At 46.2% G+C, this 23353-nt stretch overlaps 2 protein-coding genes across 2 annotated transcripts in view; one reads left to right on the forward strand and one right to left on the reverse strand.

The window, feature by feature from the left end:
• EIF2D (eukaryotic translation initiation factor 2D) overlaps positions 1-17144 on the forward strand; it is a 39920-nt gene extending 22776 nt beyond the window's left edge. The window contains exons 14-15 of the mRNA XM_021002941.2: positions 13242-13434; positions 16993-17144. Of these exons, the coding sequence (XP_020858600.1) occupies positions 13242-13412 (171 nt within the window). The 3' untranslated portion in view covers positions 13413-13434; positions 16993-17144. The remainder of the gene's footprint in view (positions 1-13241; positions 13435-16992) is intronic.
• Positions 1811-23353, reverse strand: part of RASSF5 (Ras association domain family member 5) — a 45931-nt gene continuing 24388 nt past the window's right edge. The window contains exons 2-5 of the mRNA XM_021002943.2: positions 8695-8808; positions 6980-7277; positions 5070-5185; positions 1811-4679 (exon numbers count right to left, since the gene is read on the reverse strand). Coding sequence (XP_020858602.1) covers positions 4527-4679; positions 5070-5185; positions 6980-7277; positions 8695-8808 — 681 coding nt within the window. The 3' untranslated portion in view covers positions 1811-4526. The remainder of the gene's footprint in view (positions 4680-5069; positions 5186-6979; positions 7278-8694; positions 8809-23353) is intronic.

The following is a 23353-nucleotide window of genomic DNA, read 5'->3' on the forward strand; positions in this document are numbered from 1 at the left end:
CTCAGCGTTTAAGTGGGGGAGAGGGCAGCAAGAATAAGTGATCACCATGTCTAGCCACCTGCTTCTAAGTTCAGCTCATTTTCAGCCTTTTAGGACAATGGTTGCTCTACCAATTTTTAAAGATCTTTTCCCTTTTCCTGACCTAATATTTAATCTTCCTTAGCTCTTTGAAGTCCTTACTTTTGTGTAACTGAAAATTGTCTCCTGCTGTGCCTTAAGCAGTTTTTTCATTTTGCTCTGTGGAGTCAAGTCAGCAAGTATTAAACATTTGCTGTGTGCTAGGCACAGTGCTAAGCACTGGGGATACAAAGAAAGGCAAAAAATAGTTCCTGCTTTCCAGGAGATCCATGATAAATGGGAGATAATCCCAGAGGGAAGGCATGCAGGACTGGGAAAGCCTTGCAGACAGTGGAACTTTAGCAGAGACTTGAAGGAAGCCAGGAGAGCCAGCAGTCAGAAGAGAAAGTCCCAGGCTTGGGGGAGAGCCAGTGAAAATTCCCAGAGTTGGAAGATGGCGAGTCATATGAGAGGAATAGGAAGGAGGTCGATGTCACTGGATTGAAGAGCATGTGGAGTTTGAGATGACTAGTAGGGAGTTAAGGTGATGTGCTAGAGGTCAGCAGAGAGATTGGGGTTGGACAGATAGATCTGGGAATAATTTGTGTAGAGATGATCATTGAGTCCATGGGAGCTGGTGAGATCACCAAATAACAGTATAGAGGCAGAAAGGAAGAAGGCTCAGGACGGAACTTTTAGGAAACGCCCACTTTTTGGGGGAATGTCCTGGATGAAGATACAGCAAAGGAGTCTGAGGAGAAGACAGGAGAACCAAGAGCAGTGTCACGAAAACCTGGAAAGACGAGAGTGTCAAGGAGATGATGTTGGTCAAAGGCAGCAGAAAGGTCGAGAAACATGAGGACTGAGAAAAAGGCCACTGGATTTGGCAACTAAGATCACCGATGGCTTTGGGTAGAGCAGTCTCAGTTGAATGATGAGGTCAGAAGCCAAACTTTGGAGAATTAAGAAGTGATAGGAAAGGAAGTAAAGACATCAATTGTATGAGGCCTTTTCAAGTTACAAAAGGGAGGAGATAATAGGAAGATAGCTACCGGGGATAGACAGATTGAGGATTTTTTTGTGGATGACAAAGACATGGGCAGTTTGTAGACAGTAGAGATGGAGTGGGGTCCCTTTGTGTAGAGGCCTTGCCAAGGAGAACAGCAACCTTGTGCAAGACAAGTATGAGAGAGAGAGGAAGGCATCTGCAAATTGCCTCAATTTTTTCAGCAAAGGGTGGGGGTAGGGAGATCCATGGGAGGTTTGAGAAAGGATGAAAAAGTTTGGAAGATTGTGAATTGAATGGGGAAGTTTAAAACTATTGCCTTGCTGCAGTGTGGACCAAGTTGAGATTATGTAACAAATTTATAGTTGACCTAGTCAGCAAAGATTTGTTTTTCACTAGCTCTGTTCAGTAGCGCATGAAGAGGAAGAAAGGCAGAAGTGGAAGTAATCCCAGGCTCAGGCTTGGTAAGGTAGGCTCTTCCATAGGATAAGGGCCAAGGGCATTAAGAGAATAGGACAGTATAGAGTTGAACTGGTTTCCCCATGGGGTCATGATTAAGATGGAGAACAGCTGATCACACCACCCTTAAAACACATTTAGGCAACTGAAGTCTTCAAACTATTTGGTCAATATTCTGTCCAAAAGGAATTTTAAAAATCATGTTCTCTGATCCTACTCTCCACCTAGAGGAAGGTGGTGACTTGGGGCAAGCTAGAAAAGCCAGAGGAAACAATAGTACCAGATGCATCACTTTTGCAACAAGCTTTTTATTTTTATATATCTGTATATTTTTTTACAACTCAGACCGACATTTTTTAAAAAGTTCATACAACACACACACACACACACACACACACACACATATATACATACACACAGACACACAAAGCAACATGACCCTTAGGAAGGCACTGCCAGCAGTCACATCCACCTCTGAGAGAGAAGGAATTCTTTTTTCATACTTTTTTTTTTTAAAGAGCTTTAGACCTCAGCCCAGGTCCAAGATCTAGCTGTGCTTTCTTTAGAATCTGAGCTGTCCCATGCTTTCTGCCACACTCTCTCTATATAGCTATGTACTATATTTGTATCTCTCTCTCTCTCACACTATATATATATATATATATGTAATAGTTTTTTAAAAATTCCCCTTAAAAATAAAATCGCCTTTCCCATTGGAGGGAGGTTTTCAGCAGCATTCACGGCAGTTGCAGCGAGAGCCATGCCTTATGGTAAGGTGTAGACATGCAGGATTAAGAGAAATGGGTTTTTTCCCTTAATTTAAACCAGAGGGAGAGAGGGTTTTTTTTTTTGAAGGGGTGGGTACAGTGTGAGATGTGGGATGGGGGGAGAAGGGGTATTTGTATAGGTTGCTGTTTCTTCTACAGATATAAAGATTGCATGTGGGTATACCTATACATACATATATATAATTTATATTATATATAATGTATCTATATATGTATATACACACACCGTATCCTCCAGAGGCAGTGATGAGGGTGGATGTTTAGTGGGAGAGATGGGAGAAAGGCCACCCTTTGAGGCCTTGGAGAAGTTGGGACATCAGCTTACCTATAGAGTAATGGGCATTTGGGGATTTGGAAATTGAGGGCAAGGGAAAAAAGGGTCTCTCAAGGGCTGGGCCTGGAGTGTAACCCTCAGTTGAGAATTACAATCCTTCTGTCCTCGCCTTGAAGTGTGTTTTTGTTGTTTTCTGGGCCTAAGCCTGTGATTCCATCAGCAGAGGGAATATCTACCAATGAACATCAGCATCAGCTTACAGTCTTAGAAAGTTGACTAGGACACTGTGGGTAAGTGCCTTGCCCTGTGTCACAGAGCCACTCTGTCAGAGCAGGGACCTGAACCCAGGTCTTCCTGACTCTGAAAGCCAGCCCACTGGTTCATGCTGCCTCTTTGTCTTTCCATACCTCGCTGATAACATGAACTGGTTGATTGGTTAGTAACTGAAGTTTGCACCAGTCCACTGAGTCAGTCAGGAAGCCATGTGTCCCCCCCTGTACAGCACCCCCAAGGATGAGAGGCAACTGTGATAGGGAAGAGAAGTCCGTTCTCCCCTTTGGTAGGCTGGAAAGGGGGGCTTTCCTCAACCCACTCTGCCAGCCATCTGCTGTCTAGCACCGGGCAAGCAGCATCTTGAAACCTAGAACTTATTCCCATACCCCCTTTAAAGACAGAAAGGCACTGAGGTCAAAGGGGAGACGAGGGCCCCTGGGGCTCTCCATCCATTTTGGGGTCACTCCAGGCATAGTGCCCAGTCTTCAGAATGGAAGGGTTGAGTTTGTCATTCCCTACTTCTGTGAGGAAGGCAGGTCTTCTGGCCGCAACTGGAATCCCGCACGACCAGGGCCTGAGGCAGAAGGCAGAGGGCTCAGTGGTAGCAGCCCTGGGACAACGGAGTTAGGGCATCTCAGGCACAACAGAGCCTCTTCCCTACTCCCAGAGGTTGGAGGTTGCTTGTCAGATGGTTTTCTGAAATACATTTTAGTCTCTGTTCACCTCAGCTTCTCCAGAGCAAAAGTTTAAAATGAAAACAAACCTCTGGGCAGGGAAGAGGCCAGTTTCACTTTGGGAGAAATATCAGGAGGATGGAAACAGCATCAAATTTATGTTGAGAAAAATTTTCTGACAGATGTGGATGTGTGCACACCCACTCACAAACACACACACACACACACACACATATGCACCTAAGACTTCACCATCATAATGTCATCATGTGCTGGGGAGGCTCACACCGATGATCTCTATGGAAACCCCTAACCTAAGGCGTGCAGGGTTTCTTAGCAGGGGTCAGTGACTTTAGGAGGCATCTCAGCCTGAATTATAGGCACCTGTAGCTGAGGGAGGGGTGAAGGTGGAGGGGAAGGTACTAGCTAACACACTCCTTTCCTGCTATTCACTTTTCCCCTGCTTCTGGTGGTTTGTGAGCCTGCTAGGTCTCCACAAATGAACATTCAGCTCTTTTATTATGTGACTCAATAAATAAAGCTGTTCAATAAGAGAAGGGAGGGAAGAGAGAACAGAACAGAGGTCTAGGAAGGAATACGCATCTCTTTAAAATCATTTTTCCTTGTTTTTCCCATATCTGCCTTGGCCAACCAGTGATAGGTCCTGGATTGGTGATGCGTCAAGGCAGCTGTTGGGTTTCTGAAAGGCCTGAAGTTTGACAGAGCAAGAGAAAGATTCTCTTAGAACACTGGTACTGCTCCCACAACAGTGTCTCTGGGGGCCGAGGGGTGACACGGGAAGGGGCGAGAGGAAAAATCCCAAGACACAACATATCGGAGAAGTTACTGCCCATCTGGAACAACTTGAGGGTGAGCATAAGAGTACCCAGCCAGATGTGTCCTGAGAAAAGTGTCTGTTGCAAAATAATAATAATACCAATCCGTTCTCCTCTGGAGCCGTTCCAGGACAAGGCAGGAAGGGGAGGCAGGCAGGGTTAGCCAGGTTTGCCCTGGGCATCTCTCAAGAGTTCCTCCAGTCTTTGCTTGAACTTGTCATACTTCTTCTGCACTTGCTGGATTTTGTCCTGTTCTTCCTTTTCCAGAATGGTTAAGAAGTTCTGGAGCTCTGGGATGGAGAAAGCATCCCACTGTGGAGGGGGAAGGGAAGAGGTGGGGGGAGGGGGAAGAGTTAGAGAGAGGAATGACGGCAGCACAGTAGACACGTTAACAGTTGGGTTTAGAGCCACCTTGGTGTTCCTTCCCTGGATCCTATAGTTCTATTTCCATTCTGCCTGGTTAGTCTGAAAACTACAATGCTCACATCATTTTTTCCCACCTGTGACCACTTGCCCCACTTGTCACTTCAGAGCAAAAGCAATTAAAAAAAATCTTTAACAAATCAAAAAGTTACTGGAAAAGTGGCATTTTTTTTCCAATGGGGCCAACCAGGTGAGTCAACACAACCCACCCACAACCAACCCAGTAGGCTTCAAAGGCAAGGAACACAGGCAGAGGGGTAGTGATAGGGTTGGACCTACCTCCACCTCTCCTGTCTCGTTCTCCTTCAGCACAAAACTGAGGATGTCTGTGTCAGGGCCGGCCAGCAGGCGAAGGTAAAGGGGACACTCGGTGATGGAGAGTTTCTGAAATAGCACTAAAGACAAGAGAATGGATTGAGGGTCCTTCATCTCAGAGAGGAAGGGCAGGGGTCCGTCTAGGGGTGGTTAGCTGCTGAGGGCAATGACAGAAAACCATCCCAGAATGTTAAGAGATTATCTAGTTTAATCGCCTCATTTTACAGAGGAGGAGTCGGATCCAGAGGGATGAAGTGATTTGCTTGAGGTCAGAGTCAATTTGTGACAGCTGGCTCTGGATCCAAGGTCTTTTGACTCTCATCCCAGGATGTTTTTCACCATACTGTGCTGCCGACTTTATTGGAGACCAAGAGGACACAGGAGTTGACTAGGCATTGGCCCATAAGACTAAGGATGTAAACTTTTTAGCAGTGTTAAGTCCCAAGATGCTCCTTATTAACAAATGTAACCTATATCAAATTGCTTACCCTTTCAGGGAGGGAGAGAATTTGGAATTCAAGATTTTTAAAAATGAATGCTAAAAATTGTTTTTACATGTAATTGAAAAAAAAAATAAGATACTAAAATATTAACATGTAAAGAAACACTGTGGTACAGTGGAAAGAACCGAGGGTCTGGAGTCTCGGCTTTGCCAGTTGTTAACCTGACTTATAACCTTGAGCAAGCAATTTAATGTCTCTGGGCCTCAGTTTCCTCCCCTGTAAAATGGGCTTGAACTAGCTCTAGTTCTATGATCCAATGATTTAGCTGGAGTGTGAACTTTTTCCACCTCTAGATGTCATGGCAGTTCACAACTTATAGTATTAAGAGAGCTGCCTGAGGTTCAGAGAGTGACTTGTCCAGGGCCACACAGCTAGTAAATGTCAGATGTGGAATTTGAACTCAGGTCTTCCTGACTCCCAAATCTGTCACTACTCCATGCTGCCTCAAATGATGATACTTCACACAGCAATATGATTTTATGGGTGTCCATGGCAACATATCTACCTTAGAACACATATTCCCTTTCTCTACATCCTGTTCAGAGAACGGGAGGGTCTAAATCCATTACACCGATTAGAAAATTTAAGTCCAGAGGGAGATAGGAGTTGGGAGGCCACTAGCTGAGGGTGTCGCCTCCTAGCCTCTGTGATGGTGGGTTTATTTGGGTGTTGACTTTACCAAAGATCTGAATATTTTAGGGCAAGCTAATTTGCCCACAGAACATTTGGGGCCCTGAAAGTATATTGATAAAACACTTCAGTGTTGGTCTAGGAGGCATGTAAGACTTTCTCCTCTCAGTTTGGCCCTAAGATTAGAGGGAGAGGTTTTAGGGAAATTTTTGAAAAAAAATAATGACTTTTTTCATATCAGAAAAGTGCTGCCTATAATAGGAGCTTACATTTATAAAGCAAGTGAAGGTTTACATTGAGCCTCACAAAGAGCTTTAGGAGGTGGGTGATATCTCCATTTTACAGATCAAGAAATTGGCACTCATAGATGGTAAGTGACTCTCCCAGGGTCAGATAGCTAGTTAGTGTCTTGAATAGAACTCAAATCCAGGGCTTTCAGATTCCGAGGTCTAATTTGCCAAGCATGCCAGAGAAAAGTACTTTTGATACAAATGCAATTTTACATTTAATATATTTGGGAGTGAAAATATTGCTGGCATTGAGATTTCCTCACAGAACTCCTATTCTCACTATATGAAACATCATAGTTCCCTGGGGTCACAAACTAGGAAATGCAGTTCTAGGGCTGGCCACCGTGCCTCCTCCTGGGAGAGCCCCCTTTCTCACCCCTGTACTGGAGGTGACATTGGAGAGGGGAGGCGGGTGTGGGAGACTGGCTTCTGGTTGGGCCGCTCCTCCTACCTTGTCCATCCTTGTGCGTCCGCTTGAACAGAGCAAACTTCTGGGGATTGTCCACTACCATGAACTTCTTGAGGAGCCCCTGGATGACTTCGCTGACCGTGGTGGTACTGCTAATATGCAGCTGCTTGATGGCGTCCAGCGGCAAGTAGAAGGACGTCCTCTTGTCCGTGGTGGCAGCCAGGTTCACCTCTTTGACGGCATCGTAGATACTCCGGGGCCGGATCCCAGCCGGTACTGTCACCGGCCTCCGAAGCTTCAGATGCACTTTAATGAAGCCTGTGTAGGTACCATCATCGCTCTACACCCCAAAAGCATTGGAGAGAGGAAGGAGACAAGTCAATACACTCGTGTCAATAGCCGCAGAGTGACAACCCTCCTTGGGGGATGCCTTCTACAGTAGGGCAGAGTGTTGGGGTGTTCCTGGGGCCTGCCAGACTTCATCTGGGAAGGGTATAAATACTGGAAAGTGACCCCCTCTTTCTGAACTGGACACTCTCCCTGGGCTTCCCCTTGCCTCTTTCAGTTCTGACAGGAAAGGGAAGGTATTGGGAGGTCCCTTTCCTAACAAGCCAGGCAAAATTCCCAAACCAGGGCAGTGTTTTAGGTAAGGATCCTTTGTAATCCTTAAGTGTCTTTCAAAACTCAGCATAAATGCAACCACCCACTTTCCTTAATCCTCCTCCTCCCAATTGCCAATGCCTCTTCCCCATACTGTACAATTATTTTCCATATACTAGTATTTGTGCATGTTGCTTCCCCCTTTAAGGAAGGGGCCGTTTCATGTTTTTGTTGTTTTTGTATCCCCAGCACCAAGTACAGTGCCTGGCACACAGTTGGCATTTGTAGACTAACTGATGGCAACTGCTCTCCCTCCATCCCCTTCTGAATCCCCTTCTGAAAAATGCAAAGACTATAGGCCAATAGGTCTCTCTAGGCCACCAGACAAATGTCCTGATGTGTTCAAAAGAACTTGCACCCTATTTGAGGCAGGTTCTGGACCGTGGGTCTTAAGACTCTTCACAAGGCAGGCCCTCTGGGCCTCAGGTCTCACAATCAGGGACAGTCACTTGGGATTTCCTTCTACATCTTGTTCCAAAGGTGGGACCCAAAGGAGAGGATCCAACCCCAGTAAATGAACTACCAGGCTGCAGGAGACAGCATGGTACAGGGCAAAGCGCATGGGTTCTTAAAAGGAAGGCTTTAATCCCAGCTCTGCTGACCACTGCCTGTATGATCCCAAGTCATGTCATCTCTCTGGGTCTCAGTTTCCTCATCTGTAAAATGATGGCATTGGAGTAGATGAGTGTTCTTTGACACTCTGGAGCCTGTGATTCTATGACTTGTCCACTAGGCTACACTGTTCCTCCATCCCTTCATCCTTTCTGAGAACCATGAGGGTCCGTAGTTGCTCAATCGCCAGCAGAGGGCAGGACTGGTCCCCTAAAGTCTGCAATGCCCCCCCCCCGAGTGCCCACGCGCCCCAGCCTGTACTTAGTGCCTCTACCTAAGCAACAAACAAGCTCTTACAATATGGCGCTTAGAGATCATCTAGTCCAACCTACTCCTTTTACAGATGAGGAAACTGAGTCCCAGAGTGATGGAGGTCACATAGGGAATGAGCCCTGAGCAGGATTAGAACCTACGGGAAAGGAGGCAGAGACCCTACGTGGGAGAACAGGCTCTGTAGACATGGGAATCAGGGCCTCTTGACTTACCAGCTTCATGCCCAGACAATTTTTCTCCTTGCTATTGTAACTGTCAATTTTCTGTTTGATTTCCTTAAGTGTGGGGACCTGGCGCTTCTCCTCTTCCACGGGTTTGCAGACATTCTGAAAGAAGGTGGGGGGGGCATTATTCCATGCGGGCAGCACATCCAGGATGGGAGGCAGAGAACCAAGCTTTGAATACCAATTCTTCTACTGTGACCTTGGTCAAGTCACCCCACTCCATCAGCCTCTCCCCCTCCCAGCAGCCAGTAAACTCCTAGAGGGCAAGAGTTGCTTTTGTATATGGAAGCACATGGTAGGAACTTCATGAATGCATTCTGGAAAAAAAAAGATGACCTCTCTGACCCTTTGTTCCCTCATCTATAAAACAGCCAGATGTCTTCTAAGGTCCCACTAGCTAGATACGATCTTGCACAAACACTTACTTTATGCCTGAATTTGATCTTGCGGGTAACAAAATGATAAAAAAAAAAAATCCTTCTCAGGACTTTCATCCTTCTAATTCTGGGTACCACTGAAGTGGAGAGAAGAATGGGCTCTTCAGAAATTTTTTTTTTGTTAAAAGTTTTAATGTAATTCCCAAATACATTTCATATGACAATCTTACATAAATCTTCCAAAACACATGGAAATTATCTGGTTTTACCTGTCACTAGTTTTCTAAGGCTGAAAGCAGGAGGTGTAATAAAGTTTAGCTCTGGCCTATGTCTTTCATTGGATGGGGCTTCAAGATAATTCTGGGCCAAATTCATAAGAAGTTTCTTGTATGGGCTGAAGTGGAATCTGTCTGCCTTCACTATGCAGAAGGAACTCTGCAAGGCCTCCACGTGAAGCCGCATGTTCCCACTAAGCAGCTGACAAGTATGAAGAATGACCCTAACAGTGGGGGAGATCTGTGTGGAAGTACGGCTGGATCTTTCCAACATAACCCAAGACCGGCTGGTCCCATCTTCTTTCTGGGCTTTGGCCAAGTCAGTGTGAGACCATGTGGGTTGGGGAAGGTGAGGAAACAGCACCAAGCTCACCTGCAGAGCCTGAGGACCCTGGACCTGTGAGTTTTGTCATCCAAAGGGGGCTTTAACTAGTCTAAAAACATGTTTAAATGTCCTGATATCAAGACAGTGCTGGGAGAGCCAAGGGGAAAAAAGGAATAAGCCCAGAAGATAATGACAGTTATTTGCCAGCAGCCCAGGTCTGATGGCACTGCTGGGATGTTGCCCTCCCCGAGAAACTGCTAATAACAGTCCCATGATGAGAGTAGTCCAAAGAAAATCCTACTTGGAGGGGGATTTCAGTTCCCAGTACTGTGGGAAGGAACAGGAAGAGTGTCCTATTTGTGGAGAGCAGCAAGAACTCAAGTCAAATCCAGTTGTGTTAAAAGGTACCACAGATTTATTTATAACTGTCCCTAAACTCCAGGGATACATCAGGATTATATCCTGTAAGCCAAGCTCTTTCTTGATGCTGGTCAATGGGGTAGCTGTTCTCTTTGGCATAGTGGGGATGGGTCTGGGGTTAGCTCTAGTTTGCGCCATAGGTTGAAAGGACACGTGAAGCTGATATGGCATGGGGTGAAGTGAACACACCGGGGCTGAGCAATTCCCCTCCCTTCATCCTGCCCATATCCAAAGACTAAGATAGAGAAACAGTCCCTTTCCCCTCCGGTTGGTGAACTGGGAGGGAGCCCAGCCTCTTTTTTTTTTTTTTTTACGGCAGTTGGGGTTAAGTGACTTGCCCAGGGTCACACAACTAGTGTCAAGTGTTTGGTCTGAGGCTGGATTTGAACTTAGGTCCTCCTGACTTCAGGGCTGGTGCTCTATGCACTCCACCACCTAGCTGTCCCAACCAGCCTCTTTAGCATCCTAATCTCAGCTGCTCCCAAGGTGGTGTTCATGCAAATAGGAATTAGCAAGGGAAAAGGAGTCACTGCATCAAAATATCAAAGGAGGGGGGAAAGAAAGAAAAATTAACTCCAAAAGATGCTAGCTCCATGAGTGGCCCCACTGTTGGAAAGACCCATTACTTTTGAAAGGCTAACAGGTGTTCCCCACTAGCTGTTACTGGGCAACTTATAGGCATCAATCTGTGAGCTTGCACCTGGCCAGAACAAAACTGACTAAGCAAATGGTATGTAATACCTATCATATAGAGTGGCTTACCTCTCCCTTAAATAGTAACAGAAAAGTACAAAACAATAGAGCTTCACTTTCTCAATACATAAAAACATCTTATTAAAAACTAAAAAAAAATTCAAAACCAACGAAAATATAAACCTTTAAAAAAAAAGGATCAGCACAATAGAAACCCCCCCCCCAAATGATATTGGACACAGGAAGGGGAGGAGGAGTTAGTGAAACACCCACTGGGCCCTTCAATGAATGCCGCCTGTGGGCTTGGACCTGAACAACAGGGGCCAGTAGAAAAAGTGGGGCCCTGAAGCTGGCCAGATTGCCCTTGTGGTGAAATGGACAAGATGCAAAATACTCAGCCTGTCCATTTTCTGAGGAGCCCAAACTTGGGAGGTGGAACAGTTTGAGGGTGATGATTTAGGGGAATAGAAATTGCTCAGTGTTGCTTCCCTGCAGCTGGGCAGGGGCTCCAAGAGTCGGGTGGTAGCGAGAGGAGGAGGACAGACAGACCCCAAGAGCTATGGCTAAAGCAGCTACTGAGAAGGAATCCTCAGGTTCGGAGGAGGGGTTGCTTGTGACAAGTCAATGCGCCATTTCAATGAAAAGAGGGGGAAGGAAGGTTATTTTTCTGCTCATCAATATGATGAGCTTTCATGTCCCAAACCACATTCAGGCAGTTTTCTGAGTCTGCTTTGTGTGGAATCTACTGATCCAGACCAAAGAAACGAACAAATAGAACAGGGATGCATTGTGCCTATGTCCTGGAGCCTCCAGGAACGATCGAGGAGCCTGCGGGGTTGGGTGGGTGAGTGGACAAGCAGCAGCCTTGAAAGCAGATGGGCTTCCAGCTGCTATGTGCTCCCCACCGTCTGCCCATCCCCTTCATCACCGGTGCTCCCTCCAGCTGATGCAGAAGAAGCCAGAACATCATCATCACTGTCTTCCTCATTTGACTGCGTCACTTCAGGCTTTGGAGCCGGGATCTTGGTCTTTTCTTGCTCTATCCTGCTCCGCAACGTCAAGATCCGATGATGCAGCGCTGCATACAGCTGTCCTATATTTTGGGGGCTGGCCAAAATCAGGAACACTTTGACTCCTTGATCCTCAGCGTCCGTGGCTGTGATTCGGACGCTCTTCTCACTGGCTTTGTCAATCTGCATCTGCGCCCAAAGTTTGGTGTTGAAGATGAGCCGCAGGCTTCCCCGGGTCCGCATGACTAGTCGGGATTGTAAAGTCTCATCATCTGTTGATGCCATGTCATTAAGTCTCAGTAGTCCTCTGCCTCTTTCCACCCAAGACTGTGACATTTTGTCAAACACAAACAACTTGCACCGGATCTGTAACACATTGCTCTCTGCCTCTTCCCCAGTGATCCCTTCCACCGTTTCTAGTAAACACTGCCTGGCTGTGGCCTTGGTGTAGGCGGCTGCTGACTCTGCCAGGGATTCTAAAGCACTATGAGCTTTCTCAGGAGTACCTTCTAGGGAGGAGGATCCTGAGCCAGATTCAGCACCAGTGTTGGCCTGGCTGGCATCTATACTAGATTCATTCGATTTTGGTAGACTCAACACCCTTTCACTCATGTTCTGTCCAAACACAAATTTGTCGCTGGAGGCATCAGCATTGTTTGAGTTCTCTACACTGGAGCTGATGTACTGTAGGAAATAGTTTCTTGTGGACGGCGTTTCAGAGCTCGCATGCCCCGCATTCTTGTAGGTCAGTTGTTTCGGCATTTTCACATCCTAGCTTAACTCTGTCCCTCAAATTCTGCCCAAATACGAATGCTTGCTGTGCAATTTCCTTTTTCCTCTCACAAGTGTCATTCCCCGAAGTATTGCTAGACTCATTTTCCTGGGGCTCTTCCTCCTTGTCAGCAGGCTCAGAAGGACTCCTCGGTGCACTGTTACTTATTGATTCAGATGTAGCCGCTCCTAGACAGTCTGACGTTACATTGACACCACTGGTGCCACTGTTAAGAACTGTTCGCGGGAGTGCCATCGGCTTCGGAGCTTGTAACACTGCCCGGCGTAGCACGCTTATCTGCGGCTGTTCTTTAGGTTTCTGGCTTGGTCGACCTGCACTAGGTGCCTGACCATGGAGAAGGGTGGGAGGCTTCAGCCGGAATCCACTGCTCTTTTCCTCTGCTTCAGAGTCAGAATTGCCTGCAGATGGCTCACAGAAGGTTGATGGCATAAAAATGTTGGGTTTTGATACTAACTGGGATGGAGGAAACTGAGTTAATGAATAAGTCCTTTCCCGTTTCACAAGAGGGCAGCAATTTCCATCTTCTCGGGCAGAATCTTCTCGCTCTTCTGGAACTGACCCCTCAGCCGATCTCTTTCGTCCTTTATCCTTCTGAAACACCAAGACCGGTGGTGCAATGGCAGCCTTTTCTTCGTTCCCCAGGTCCGCCATTTTGCTCTCTTAAGCCCTCCTACAAGCACCGCTCCGGCCCTCGCTCCTCTGCTTTCAAGGGGAGTCCCGCGCCTGCGCATCGCCACGCGTCCAGGGTCCGAGCCGACAGCAACCGAGTCCTCGTCTCCGAAAGCGGCGAAAGCTTGTCCGGAATTTTCTTAGAATGGAAGCTTCCTGAAGGCAGGTACTGCTTTTATAATCTGCAGCGTCTTTTTTTTTTTTAATCTCTACGGCTAAGAAGGTGCTAAGCACCTAGTAAGTGCTTAATAAATGCTTCTTGGCTGTGTCTGCCTCTGGTGTTGTATCTTTTTTCATCTGCATGGCTAACAAGATGCCGAGCACCTGCTAAGTGCTTAATAAATGCTTCTTGGCTGTGTCTTTTTTAATCTCTATGGCTAAGGTGCTAAGCACCTAGTAAGCGCTTAATAAGTGCTTGTTGATTGGCTGACTGATTTCTCCGGGAGCACAGAACACCCCAGAGTCCAAGGAGATATAGTATGTAGGACCTGCCCTGATTTCTGAGGCTTCTCTCTCATGACTGTCTTTGTCTCTACACAGCCTTGGGGCTCAATCTCCAAGTCTTGATTTTGTATGCTGTCACTGGGGCCCATGCCTCTCATACATAAGCACTTGTAAAATGTAAAATCAGGGCATTCCTTGGGATCTAGATTTTAGGTAGAGAAAATGGTATAATGCCCATTTTACAGGAAGGAAGGAAATAGTCATTAAACACCTACTTCAAAGAAATGAAGGAAACAAGCTGGTATATACGTTTTTGTTGTAGCCTGAAGTACTGGATTCCTGCTTAAGCAGGGACATGGCCATTTGTGACCCCAGAGCCATCAAATGCTGATGTCCAATAGGTGATTATGTGTGGGCATCCAGCCAAAGGCTTGGCAGTAGAATTATAACTAGGGTAGAGCAACTGGGCCTTTGTCTTAGCTTACTAAAGTTTACAGGATGCTGATAGCACTTACACACCTATAGTAGCACAGAAACAGCTGTGGTTAGCATAGTTAACAAGTTAGCACCTAGTTAGCAAGAAAAATTAGCTCAAAGGACAAGTTCCTTAAATGATAGCTAACATTTCTATAGTGCCTAGTATGTACCAGGCACTGTGCTAAGTGCATTACAATTATCATCTCATTTGATCTTCACAAGAACCTGGGAGGTAGGTGTTATAATTATCCCCTTTTTACAGTTAAGGGAACCAAAGCAAACAGAGATTAAGTGACTTGCCCAGGGTCACACAGCTAATAGTATCTGAGGCCACATTTGAACTCAGGTCTTCTTGACCTCAGTCTACTGGCTGTACCAGCTAGCTGTCACATGGGGCAGGCTTCACCCCTTTGTGGTTGTACCCCAAGCTGATATTTTCCCATGGCAAAGGATGAGTCCTGAGGTCTCTGTCCTCCCCTCTCTACCACCTCTACGGGGTTTGTTTTTAAAAGTTGGTTTGAAGTAGTTTTTTGTGCTACTTTGCCATTTGATTTTGTGAAGCTTGTCTAGGAATGAAAATGCTGGTTATGGCTCTGCCTAGCAGACAGCAAGCCTTCCCCATCACCTCCTGTCCACTGTAGAGGTCACCACTGGCCACTGCGCCCAGGGGCCAGAAGTCAACAGGAGGCATATGAAGCCCCGAAGGCAGTCGGCATATCTGCCAGGCTCCCCCTAGGCCTCCCACCTCCAACAAGGTGGATCTGAGGGCAGAGCTTGAGTGGGTGAAATTGTCCATTCCCTTGATGTTCCGGCCCCTGTGGCTATAAACCTCCCAATGAGGTTTGGATGCTGTCACGGTTATCTGAGCGATGGAGTCTTCCATTTCTGAAAATGCACTCCAAACCTAGATCCAACACACAGGGAGACAGTTAAGAGTGGGTACTTGAGGGCTATCTTAGGCCTGGATGTGCTGTGCTCACACGCTAATGCAACTTGGGGCATTATATAAAGGGACCTCAGAGACCTCTGAGTCCAGCCCACCTCATGAGGAAGAAACAGTGGCCCACTCTGCCTGAGTTCACACAGAGGTAAGAGGTAAGCCAGAAGTGGGACTGAATTCAGGTCCTCAGCTAGGTGGCCCAGTGGATAGAGCACCAGCCCTGGTGTCAGGAGGACCTGAGTTCAAATCCGGTCTCAGACCAGACACCTGACACTTACTATCTGTGTGACCCTGGGCAAGTCACTTAACCCCAATTGCCTTGCAAAAAAAAAAAGACACTTGATACTAGCTGTGTGACCCTGGGCAAGTCACTTCACCCTGTTTACCTCAGTTTCCTCATCTGTAAAATGAACTGCAGAAGAAAATAGCAAACCACTCCAGTATCTTTGCCAAGAAAGCCCCAAATGGGGTCATGGAGAATTAGACATGACTGAAAAAGCAACTAAATAACCTCTGACTCCAGAATCAAGTGGTCTTCCCTTGGTATCACACTGCCTCCTTCAACAGACATTAAACTGGGGATTCTATGGGGCACACAAAGAACATACACAGGTTCCTCTGCTCCCGGGCCTGGCCAGGTTCTTATCATCATCCTTAATAACAATAACATCTCCTACTTCTAGAGCACTGTGAGGCTGACCAAGCATTTCCCTTGCAACAAGCCAGTCAGATCAGTAGTGTAAATATTTTCCTCCCCATTTTACATGAGGAAACTGAGGCTCAAAGGGAGAAAATGACGTGCTCATGGTGACATAGATGGTAAATGTTTACAGTCTAGTTGGGGAGAGAGAAGGTGTGTACCTGAAAAAACCAACTGATATTACCATATATTAGAATCTGAGAGAGGACTCCTAGATCTAGGAGGCAGTGGGATAGAATGATGATGATGATGATGATGATGGTGGTGGTGGTGTGGTGATGATGGTGGTGGTGGTGATGATGGTGGTGGTGGTGGTGATGATGATGATGATGATGGTGGTGGTGGTGGTGATGGTGATGATGGTGGTGGTGGTGGTGGTGATGGTGATGATGGTGGTGGTGGTGGTGGTGATGATGATGATGGTGGTGGTGGTGATGGTGATGATGGTGGTGGTGGTGATGATGATGATGATGGTGGTGGTGGTAGTGATGATAATTGCCCACACTTATAGATTGCCTACTGTATGCCAGGCACAACTAAGCACTTTACAAATATTTCATTTGATACTCACAACAACCCTGGCAGGTAGATGGAAAGAGCACTGGCTCTGGGGTCAGGAGGTCTGGGTTCAAATCTCACTTCTGACATAGATGGTCTATGTATGACTCTGAGTGAGTTAAGTACACTTCCACTATGCCTCAGTTTCCTCTGTAAAATGAAAGAGTTGGCCTTAATGAGCTATAAGGTTCCTTTTCGGCTCTAAATACCATGATCCAGAACTAGGCTCCTGATGTCGGGCAGATCTCACTGTTCCCGGTGCCTTGGACAAAGCAAGTGCTAAATTCTTAATGATGTATAAATAACAGGGCTTGGGGGGTTGTGGGGTGAGAGGGAGTGAATTGCCCCCCTGTGGGAGGTGGGAAGGGGATTGGTGCCCTTCTAATACTCTCTGGTTCACAGTCATCCAGAAACACCCAGGCTGAACCAGAGCACAGGATGTGAACAAGAGTATATTCCAAGGTTTCCAAGCAACAACAGCCCGTGTGACCCTGCTTGACTTACATTTTTTAAATTAAATTTAATTCAATTTTCAGTTCCTGCTTGACTTCCTATGAATTTCTCTATTAATATCTTTCCTCCCTTCTTTCCTCTTATTCTTACAGGTGGCAGAGACATGCACCATCTTGTCTTGATTCAAAAGTAAAGCAAGGTCTTGTCTCTGTTGGTTAAGATTTACTTTACAGATGAGAAAAATGAGGTGACTCTCCCCAGGCCAAGCAGCACAAAATAAATAAAGGTCAGATGCAAACTCTCATGGCAGAAAGAGCTCATCACTCTTTTCCCTGCCTCTCTGATATTCCAGCACTCTCAGGCTGTGGGCCTGAGGTGGAGGAAGCATCCAGGTTGGGAAGATGACGGCTGCACCGACGTCAAGAAGCTGCTGGGCTAACCCCAAAGAAGTGCCCACAACAGAGCCAGCCTCTGCCTTCCCTGCTTTCAGCCAGGATGGCTGGGAAGGTCTCACCAACTTGGATCATACAAGGTCATTTCCTCTTCCCACTCCCCAACCTCCTTAGAGCTGATAAATGTTAAGATCTACCACTAATCAAAGATGTTTGTGTGACTGCCTGGGCTTGAGATGGGGCCCCCACTCATCTTCCACAGCGGCGGCCACCAGCATGCCTCCTATCTGCTCCTCTCCATGCACATTTTACTCCTCCCCCAGACCCACAATCCTAGCAAAAACTGGCCCAGGCATCTGATGTTTGGTTCACTCACAAATTAGTTCATAACAAAGACAGATGAGTTGCTATAACTGGGGATGTAACCTGGAGGGAAGACTGGAGGTGGGGTGGGGTGGGGGTGGGGCTAGCTATGGGCTGCTAAGTGGACACCCCTTCCCCCCAGGACAGAACCTGGAGTAGTGGAAGTTGCAAAAAGACCACTTTGAGCTTGATCTCAGGAAAAAAAAACCAACTTAACAATTAGAAGTGTCTGAAAATGGAATGCATTTTTTTGTGAAGTGGAGTTCTTCAGGCAAAGGCTGGGTGACTTCTTGTCTGGTCTCTTGTAACTGGAGTTCTTTTTTGGTATGGATTGGACTACAGGGCTACCAGAGTGCCTTCCAGATCTGAAACTCTGTCATGATTCTTTATAAAAATCATTTTTTTTCCAATTAACAAAAATCCACTCTCTCCCTTCTGCCTCCCCTACTTTCAAATGAAAAAAAGAAAAAAACCAAAACCTTCATGACAAATATGCATAGTCAAGCACACCAAATTCCTGCACTGGCCACATCCGAAAAAGAGCTAAATCTCCATCTGCATCCCGGGTCCCTCACCTCTCTGTCAGGAGGCCAATTTTAGGTGTCATTTTAAGCTCTCTGGAATCATAGTCGGGCACTGCATTCATCAGCATTCTGAAGTTTTTAAAAGTTGTTAGTTCTTATAATATTGCTGTTATCATATGCACTGTTCTCCTGGTTCTGCTCACTTCTCTCTGCATCAGTTCAATCAAGGCTTCTCGGTTTTCTCTGAAACCACTCCATTCAGCATTTCTTAAAGCACAACTGTACTCTTTGGATGAGATTCTAAGTGCTCACCCTTTCTTTTTCTCTTCCCAAGGGCTATTTGGTCATTTGCAGGGTGAGGTGAACGATGGTGGAGATTGGGTACCTGCTATTAACACCCACCTACTAGCTGTGGTGGAGATACGTTGTCCAGAATTAGTTTCACTGCCCTTTTACAGCCTCAAAGTAAGCACTTGAAAACCCTTAAAGAAGGCTCCTCTCCCAGCCTGTTTCCTCATCTGTAAAATGGAGATAACATTAATACCCACTTCCCAGGGTGGTTGTAAGGGACAAATGAGGTAATATTTGTAAAGTGCTTTGCAAACTTTAAAGTGCTACATAAATGCTATTCTTCCCATTTTACATATTAGGAAACTGAGGCTTATGTGGCTTGCCCCTGGTCACAGAGGTAGTATGAATGTGTGTGTGTGTGTGTGTTTGTGTGTGTGTGTATGTGTGTGTTTATCACAAGAAGGTCATATCATTATAGATTTAGAGCTGGAAAGGACCTTAAGAATTATCAAATGATTTAACATATACAAATTATTTTGCAAACCTTAAAGTATTATATAAATGCTTATTACCATTATTATTATTATTAGCCATCAGATGAGGAAACAGGCTCAAGGAAATAAAATGACTTGCCCAGCTAGTACATGTTTAGGGCAAGAGTTGAACCCTGGCCTTTCTGACTTCAAGAGCAGTGGTTTATCCACTATATACCATGCTGCCTCTCAAAATGATGGGCATCCCAAGACTGATTTTCTTGGATTTTCCACACCCAAAACTGAGACAGATCACTCTTCTAATTGTTGTCAATCAGTTGTATGCGACTCTCTGTGACCCCATTTGGGGTTTTCTTGGCAGAGATACTGAATTGGTTTGCCATTTCCTTCTCCACATATTTGACAGATGAGGATATTGAAACAAGCAGGGTGAAGTGACTTGCCCAGGTCACTAGTAAGTGTCTGAGGGCACATTTGAACCCAGGACCTCCTGAGTCCAGGACCAGCATTCTATCCACTGTGCCACCTAGCTGTCCTTCTGGGCCTTCCTTCTGGAAGGCTGGGCAAATAGGCTCAGTTTATTCCCTTTTCCATAACAAAAGACAAGGCTCCTGCCTCTCAGAACAACTTGTCCGACAAGGTTTCTCTGTCCCCATTATCACTATGGTGCTGTGTAATGATAATATAACAACAATATAATAATGATAGCAATTCCCATTTCTTATAGTGCCTTCAGGCTCACAAGGTATCTAATATCTTCTCATTGTATCTCCGGGAAGCAGGTAGGATAGAGGAAAACAGCAGGGAGATTTAATAACATGCACTGCATCCCTCACCCTCACACACACACACACACACACACACACACACACGTCTAAGAGGAAGGGGAAGGGAAGAATTGTTAACTTGTTAGTGGTTGCCTTGTAAAACCATTTCCCAGAGATATCTGAATAACCTGCAAATCACCTAGAGTGGCAATTCTCAAATTTTTTGTTCTCAGGACTACTTGATACTCTTAAAAATCACTGAAGACCCCCCCCAACCCAGAGAGCTTTCGTTTATATGGGTTATATTTATTAGAAATCAGAACATCTTAGTATTATTATGAAAGTGGTTTTCACTTCACAGACCCCATGAAAAGTTCTCAGGGACCCCCAGAGGTCCTCAGACCACAGAACCACTCAGCTAGAGAACTGGGAAAGTGGAAGAAACCCAGTTGAGTTGGAATAGGATAAAAGGTGCATAGGACTCATCACATAGTAGACTTTTTGGCCCAGGAAATGGGCCAAGAGCTAAGGCCCACAAAAAGCTAGAATTTGATAGGTTAGGCAGATGTGGGGAACCTGCAGCCTCAAGGCCACCTGTGGCACTGTAGGTCCATAAGTGTGGCCCTTTGACTGAGGACTAGAAGACCACAGGTTCCCTATGCCTGCCCTTGTGACTGAAACAGCCCAGAGTCAGCTGAGCTGATCTGTAGACAACACCACAACACACAGAGTGTTGCTGACTTGAAATCCATCCTGCTTAGTAGGGCATGCCAGAGTGTCTCTCCACTGGTACAGTTTTTGAGAAGCTATGGTCACTCAGTGCCACCATGAGGCATCAGAGGAAGGAATAAAATAGTAACAATGAGAAATATTATTATTTATAAGATTGGGGTAAATCACCAGACATCCCAAAGATACCCTGGGGCATCTCTGAATCACAACTGAGCTATCTGGAAAGTACCCCCCCAAATCCCTGTGTTCCGAAGGTCAAAGCTTATACTCGGGCTCTGAAACCAAAGCTTCCCCCCACTTTGGTTTTCTTTTCCTGTTCCTCTTTTTCCTAAGAGATAAACTCGAATGTCCTCACTCTTCTCTCTTCCCACCACCCCAACCACGGCCTCAAACTAAGGGAAGTGACACAAGACCTGTATGTCATCTCAAAGACCGCATCATCTCTAGACTGATACGCCCTGGAAACAATTGACCTGCTGCTGCCATGATGTCAGGTCCCAGCCTACTGAAGAGAACAGAGAAGGAATTCTGTGCTGGGTGCCAGAGTTTAGGAAGGACGTCTATAAACTGCGGAGCATTCAGAGTGGCACGACCAAGCTGATGGAAGGTCATCAGCCGGTCAACATTTATTAACTACCCCCTCTGTGTTGGGCACTGTGCCAAGTGCCAGGACAGCCTTCAAGGAGTTTACAATCTCATGGCAGGGAGTCCTTGGTATAGGAGGATGAGTTGGAGGAAGTGGGGGTGTTTGACTGGGAGAAAACTCAAATGGGACCTGATGACTACCTTCAAATATTGTGTGAAAGAAGAATTAGTCTTGTTCTGTGTGGCCCCAGAGGACAGAACCAGGGGCAATCGCTGGGAGTGTCAGGGAAAAAATTAATTTTCATATTGGGAAACGGTATTCTCCTAGCAGGTAGAGCTAACCATCAGTGAAGGCAGCAGTCTTCTCTCTGGGTCACTATGACAGTGCTCTCTCCTGGTTCTCCCCCTCGTTGTCTGACCACTCCTTCTTCATCTCCTTTGCTGGATTTTCATGCACGTCACCCCTCCTAACTGGGGGATCCCCCAAAGCTCTGTCCTGAGCCCTCTTCTCTTCTCCTTCTATACTATTTCACTCAGGGACCTCATCAGCTCCCATCAGATCTCAATGATCATCTCTAGACCAATAACTCCCAGATCAAACCTTTCTCCTTTCTTCCAGGTTCACATCTCCAGTTGTTTTTCAAACACCTCACACTGGATGTCCTTCCTGTAAGGCACGTCCAAAACGGAACTCATCATTTCCCATCATCACCTACCTTAACTTCCCTTTCTTCCTGACTTTCTTATTATTGTGAAAGGTATCACCATTTTCCCAGTCTTGAAATCTAGGTGTCATCCCCAACTCCTCACCCTTTCTTACCCCCTACCCCCATAACTAACCAGTGAGCAAGGAGTATCTACCTTTGCAATATCTGTATAAACCACCTTCTCTCCTCTGACATCACCACTGCCCTGGTGTGGGCCCTCATCATCTGACTGCTGAGGGGTCTGCCTGCCTTGTCTCTCCCCACTCCTATCCATCTTCTCAGTCAGCAGACTGTTCGCTCTAAAACGCAGGTGTGACTGTGTTTCTCCTCCTCCCCCATTCAAAAAACTCAGTTGCTCAATCATTTTTCAGTTGTGTCTGACTCCCTATGACCCCATTTGGGATTTTCTGGGCAGAGATACTGAACTAGTTTGCCATTTCCTTCTCCAGCTCATTTTACAGATGAGGCAAACAAGGCGAAGTAACTTGCCCAGGGTGACACGTCTAGTAAGTGTCTCAGGCCGAATTTGAACTCATGAAAATGAGTCTTCCTGACTCCAGGCCCTGTGCTCTATGCACTATGGCGCCACCTGGCTGTCCCAATAAACGCGAGTGGCTCCCCATTACCTCCTGGATCAAAGATAACATTCTCTGACTTTTAAAGCCCTTCATAACCCGGCCCTTTCCTACCTTTCCAGCCTTCCCACACCTCACTCCCCCGTCTACATGCTCTGCTATCTGGTGACCGTGGCCTCCTTGCCATTCCTCCCACAGGACACTCCATGTCCAGACTCCTAGCATTTACCCTGGCTGTTCCCCATGCCTAGACCTCTCTCCCCCCTCATCTCTGCCTCCTAGTTTCTCTGACTTCAAGTCTCGGCTAAAGTCTCACCTTGGGGCAGCTAGCTGGCACAGTAGCTAGGGCCTGGAGTTGGGAAGACCAGAGTTCAAATCAGACACTTACCAGCTGTGTGACCCTGGGCAAGTCACTTAACTCTGTTTGCCTCAGTTTCCTCAACTGTAACATAAGGTAATAACAGCACCTATCTCTCAGAGTTGTTGTGAGGATCAAATAAGATATTTGTAAAACACTTAGCACAGTGCCTGACACATAGTAGGTACTTTATAAATGCTTGTTCCCTTCTCACCTTCCCCACCCCCTCAAATTATAAAATGAGGACAATATTGCTTGCATTATTTACCTCACAGTGTTGTTACTAGGAAAGCACTTTGTAAACTTTATATCATACTATTATTATCATTCACACTGTCCAGAAAATTTTACAGAAAAAAATTATTTGGGGGACAAACGCCAGTGCCAGTCTACAGGTACCGGGGGGCATAGGGAGTAGGGGAGAAAGTCATCTTGGGGAGAAGGCCATGGTAGGCCACCCAGTACAGTTCTGAAGTCCCCATAAATAGGAGACTGTTGCCTTCTTGTCTGCAAGTCCATGTGTTATTGATGGCTGCCTAAAGCCTCAGGAGGGTAATTAAACAGAAATAAGACAGAAGGTATTTTGTTTCCTCAAGCTGCCCAGGACGGAAACTGAATGCGAAACCCTTGGTTATGAGCTAACCAGTATGAGCAGTAGTATCACAGTGCGTCTCTCCTCAGGGACTTTCTACAATCACAGGGCATCTGGTGGGGAATTCATCTGT

Source organism: Phascolarctos cinereus, unplaced genomic scaffold (genome assembly GCF_003287225.1).
Source record: "Phascolarctos cinereus isolate Bilbo 61053 unplaced genomic scaffold, phaCin_HiC Scaffold_5;HRSCAF=322, whole genome shotgun sequence".
In the NCBI taxonomy this organism is placed as follows: domain Eukaryota; kingdom Metazoa; phylum Chordata; class Mammalia; order Diprotodontia; family Phascolarctidae; genus Phascolarctos; species Phascolarctos cinereus.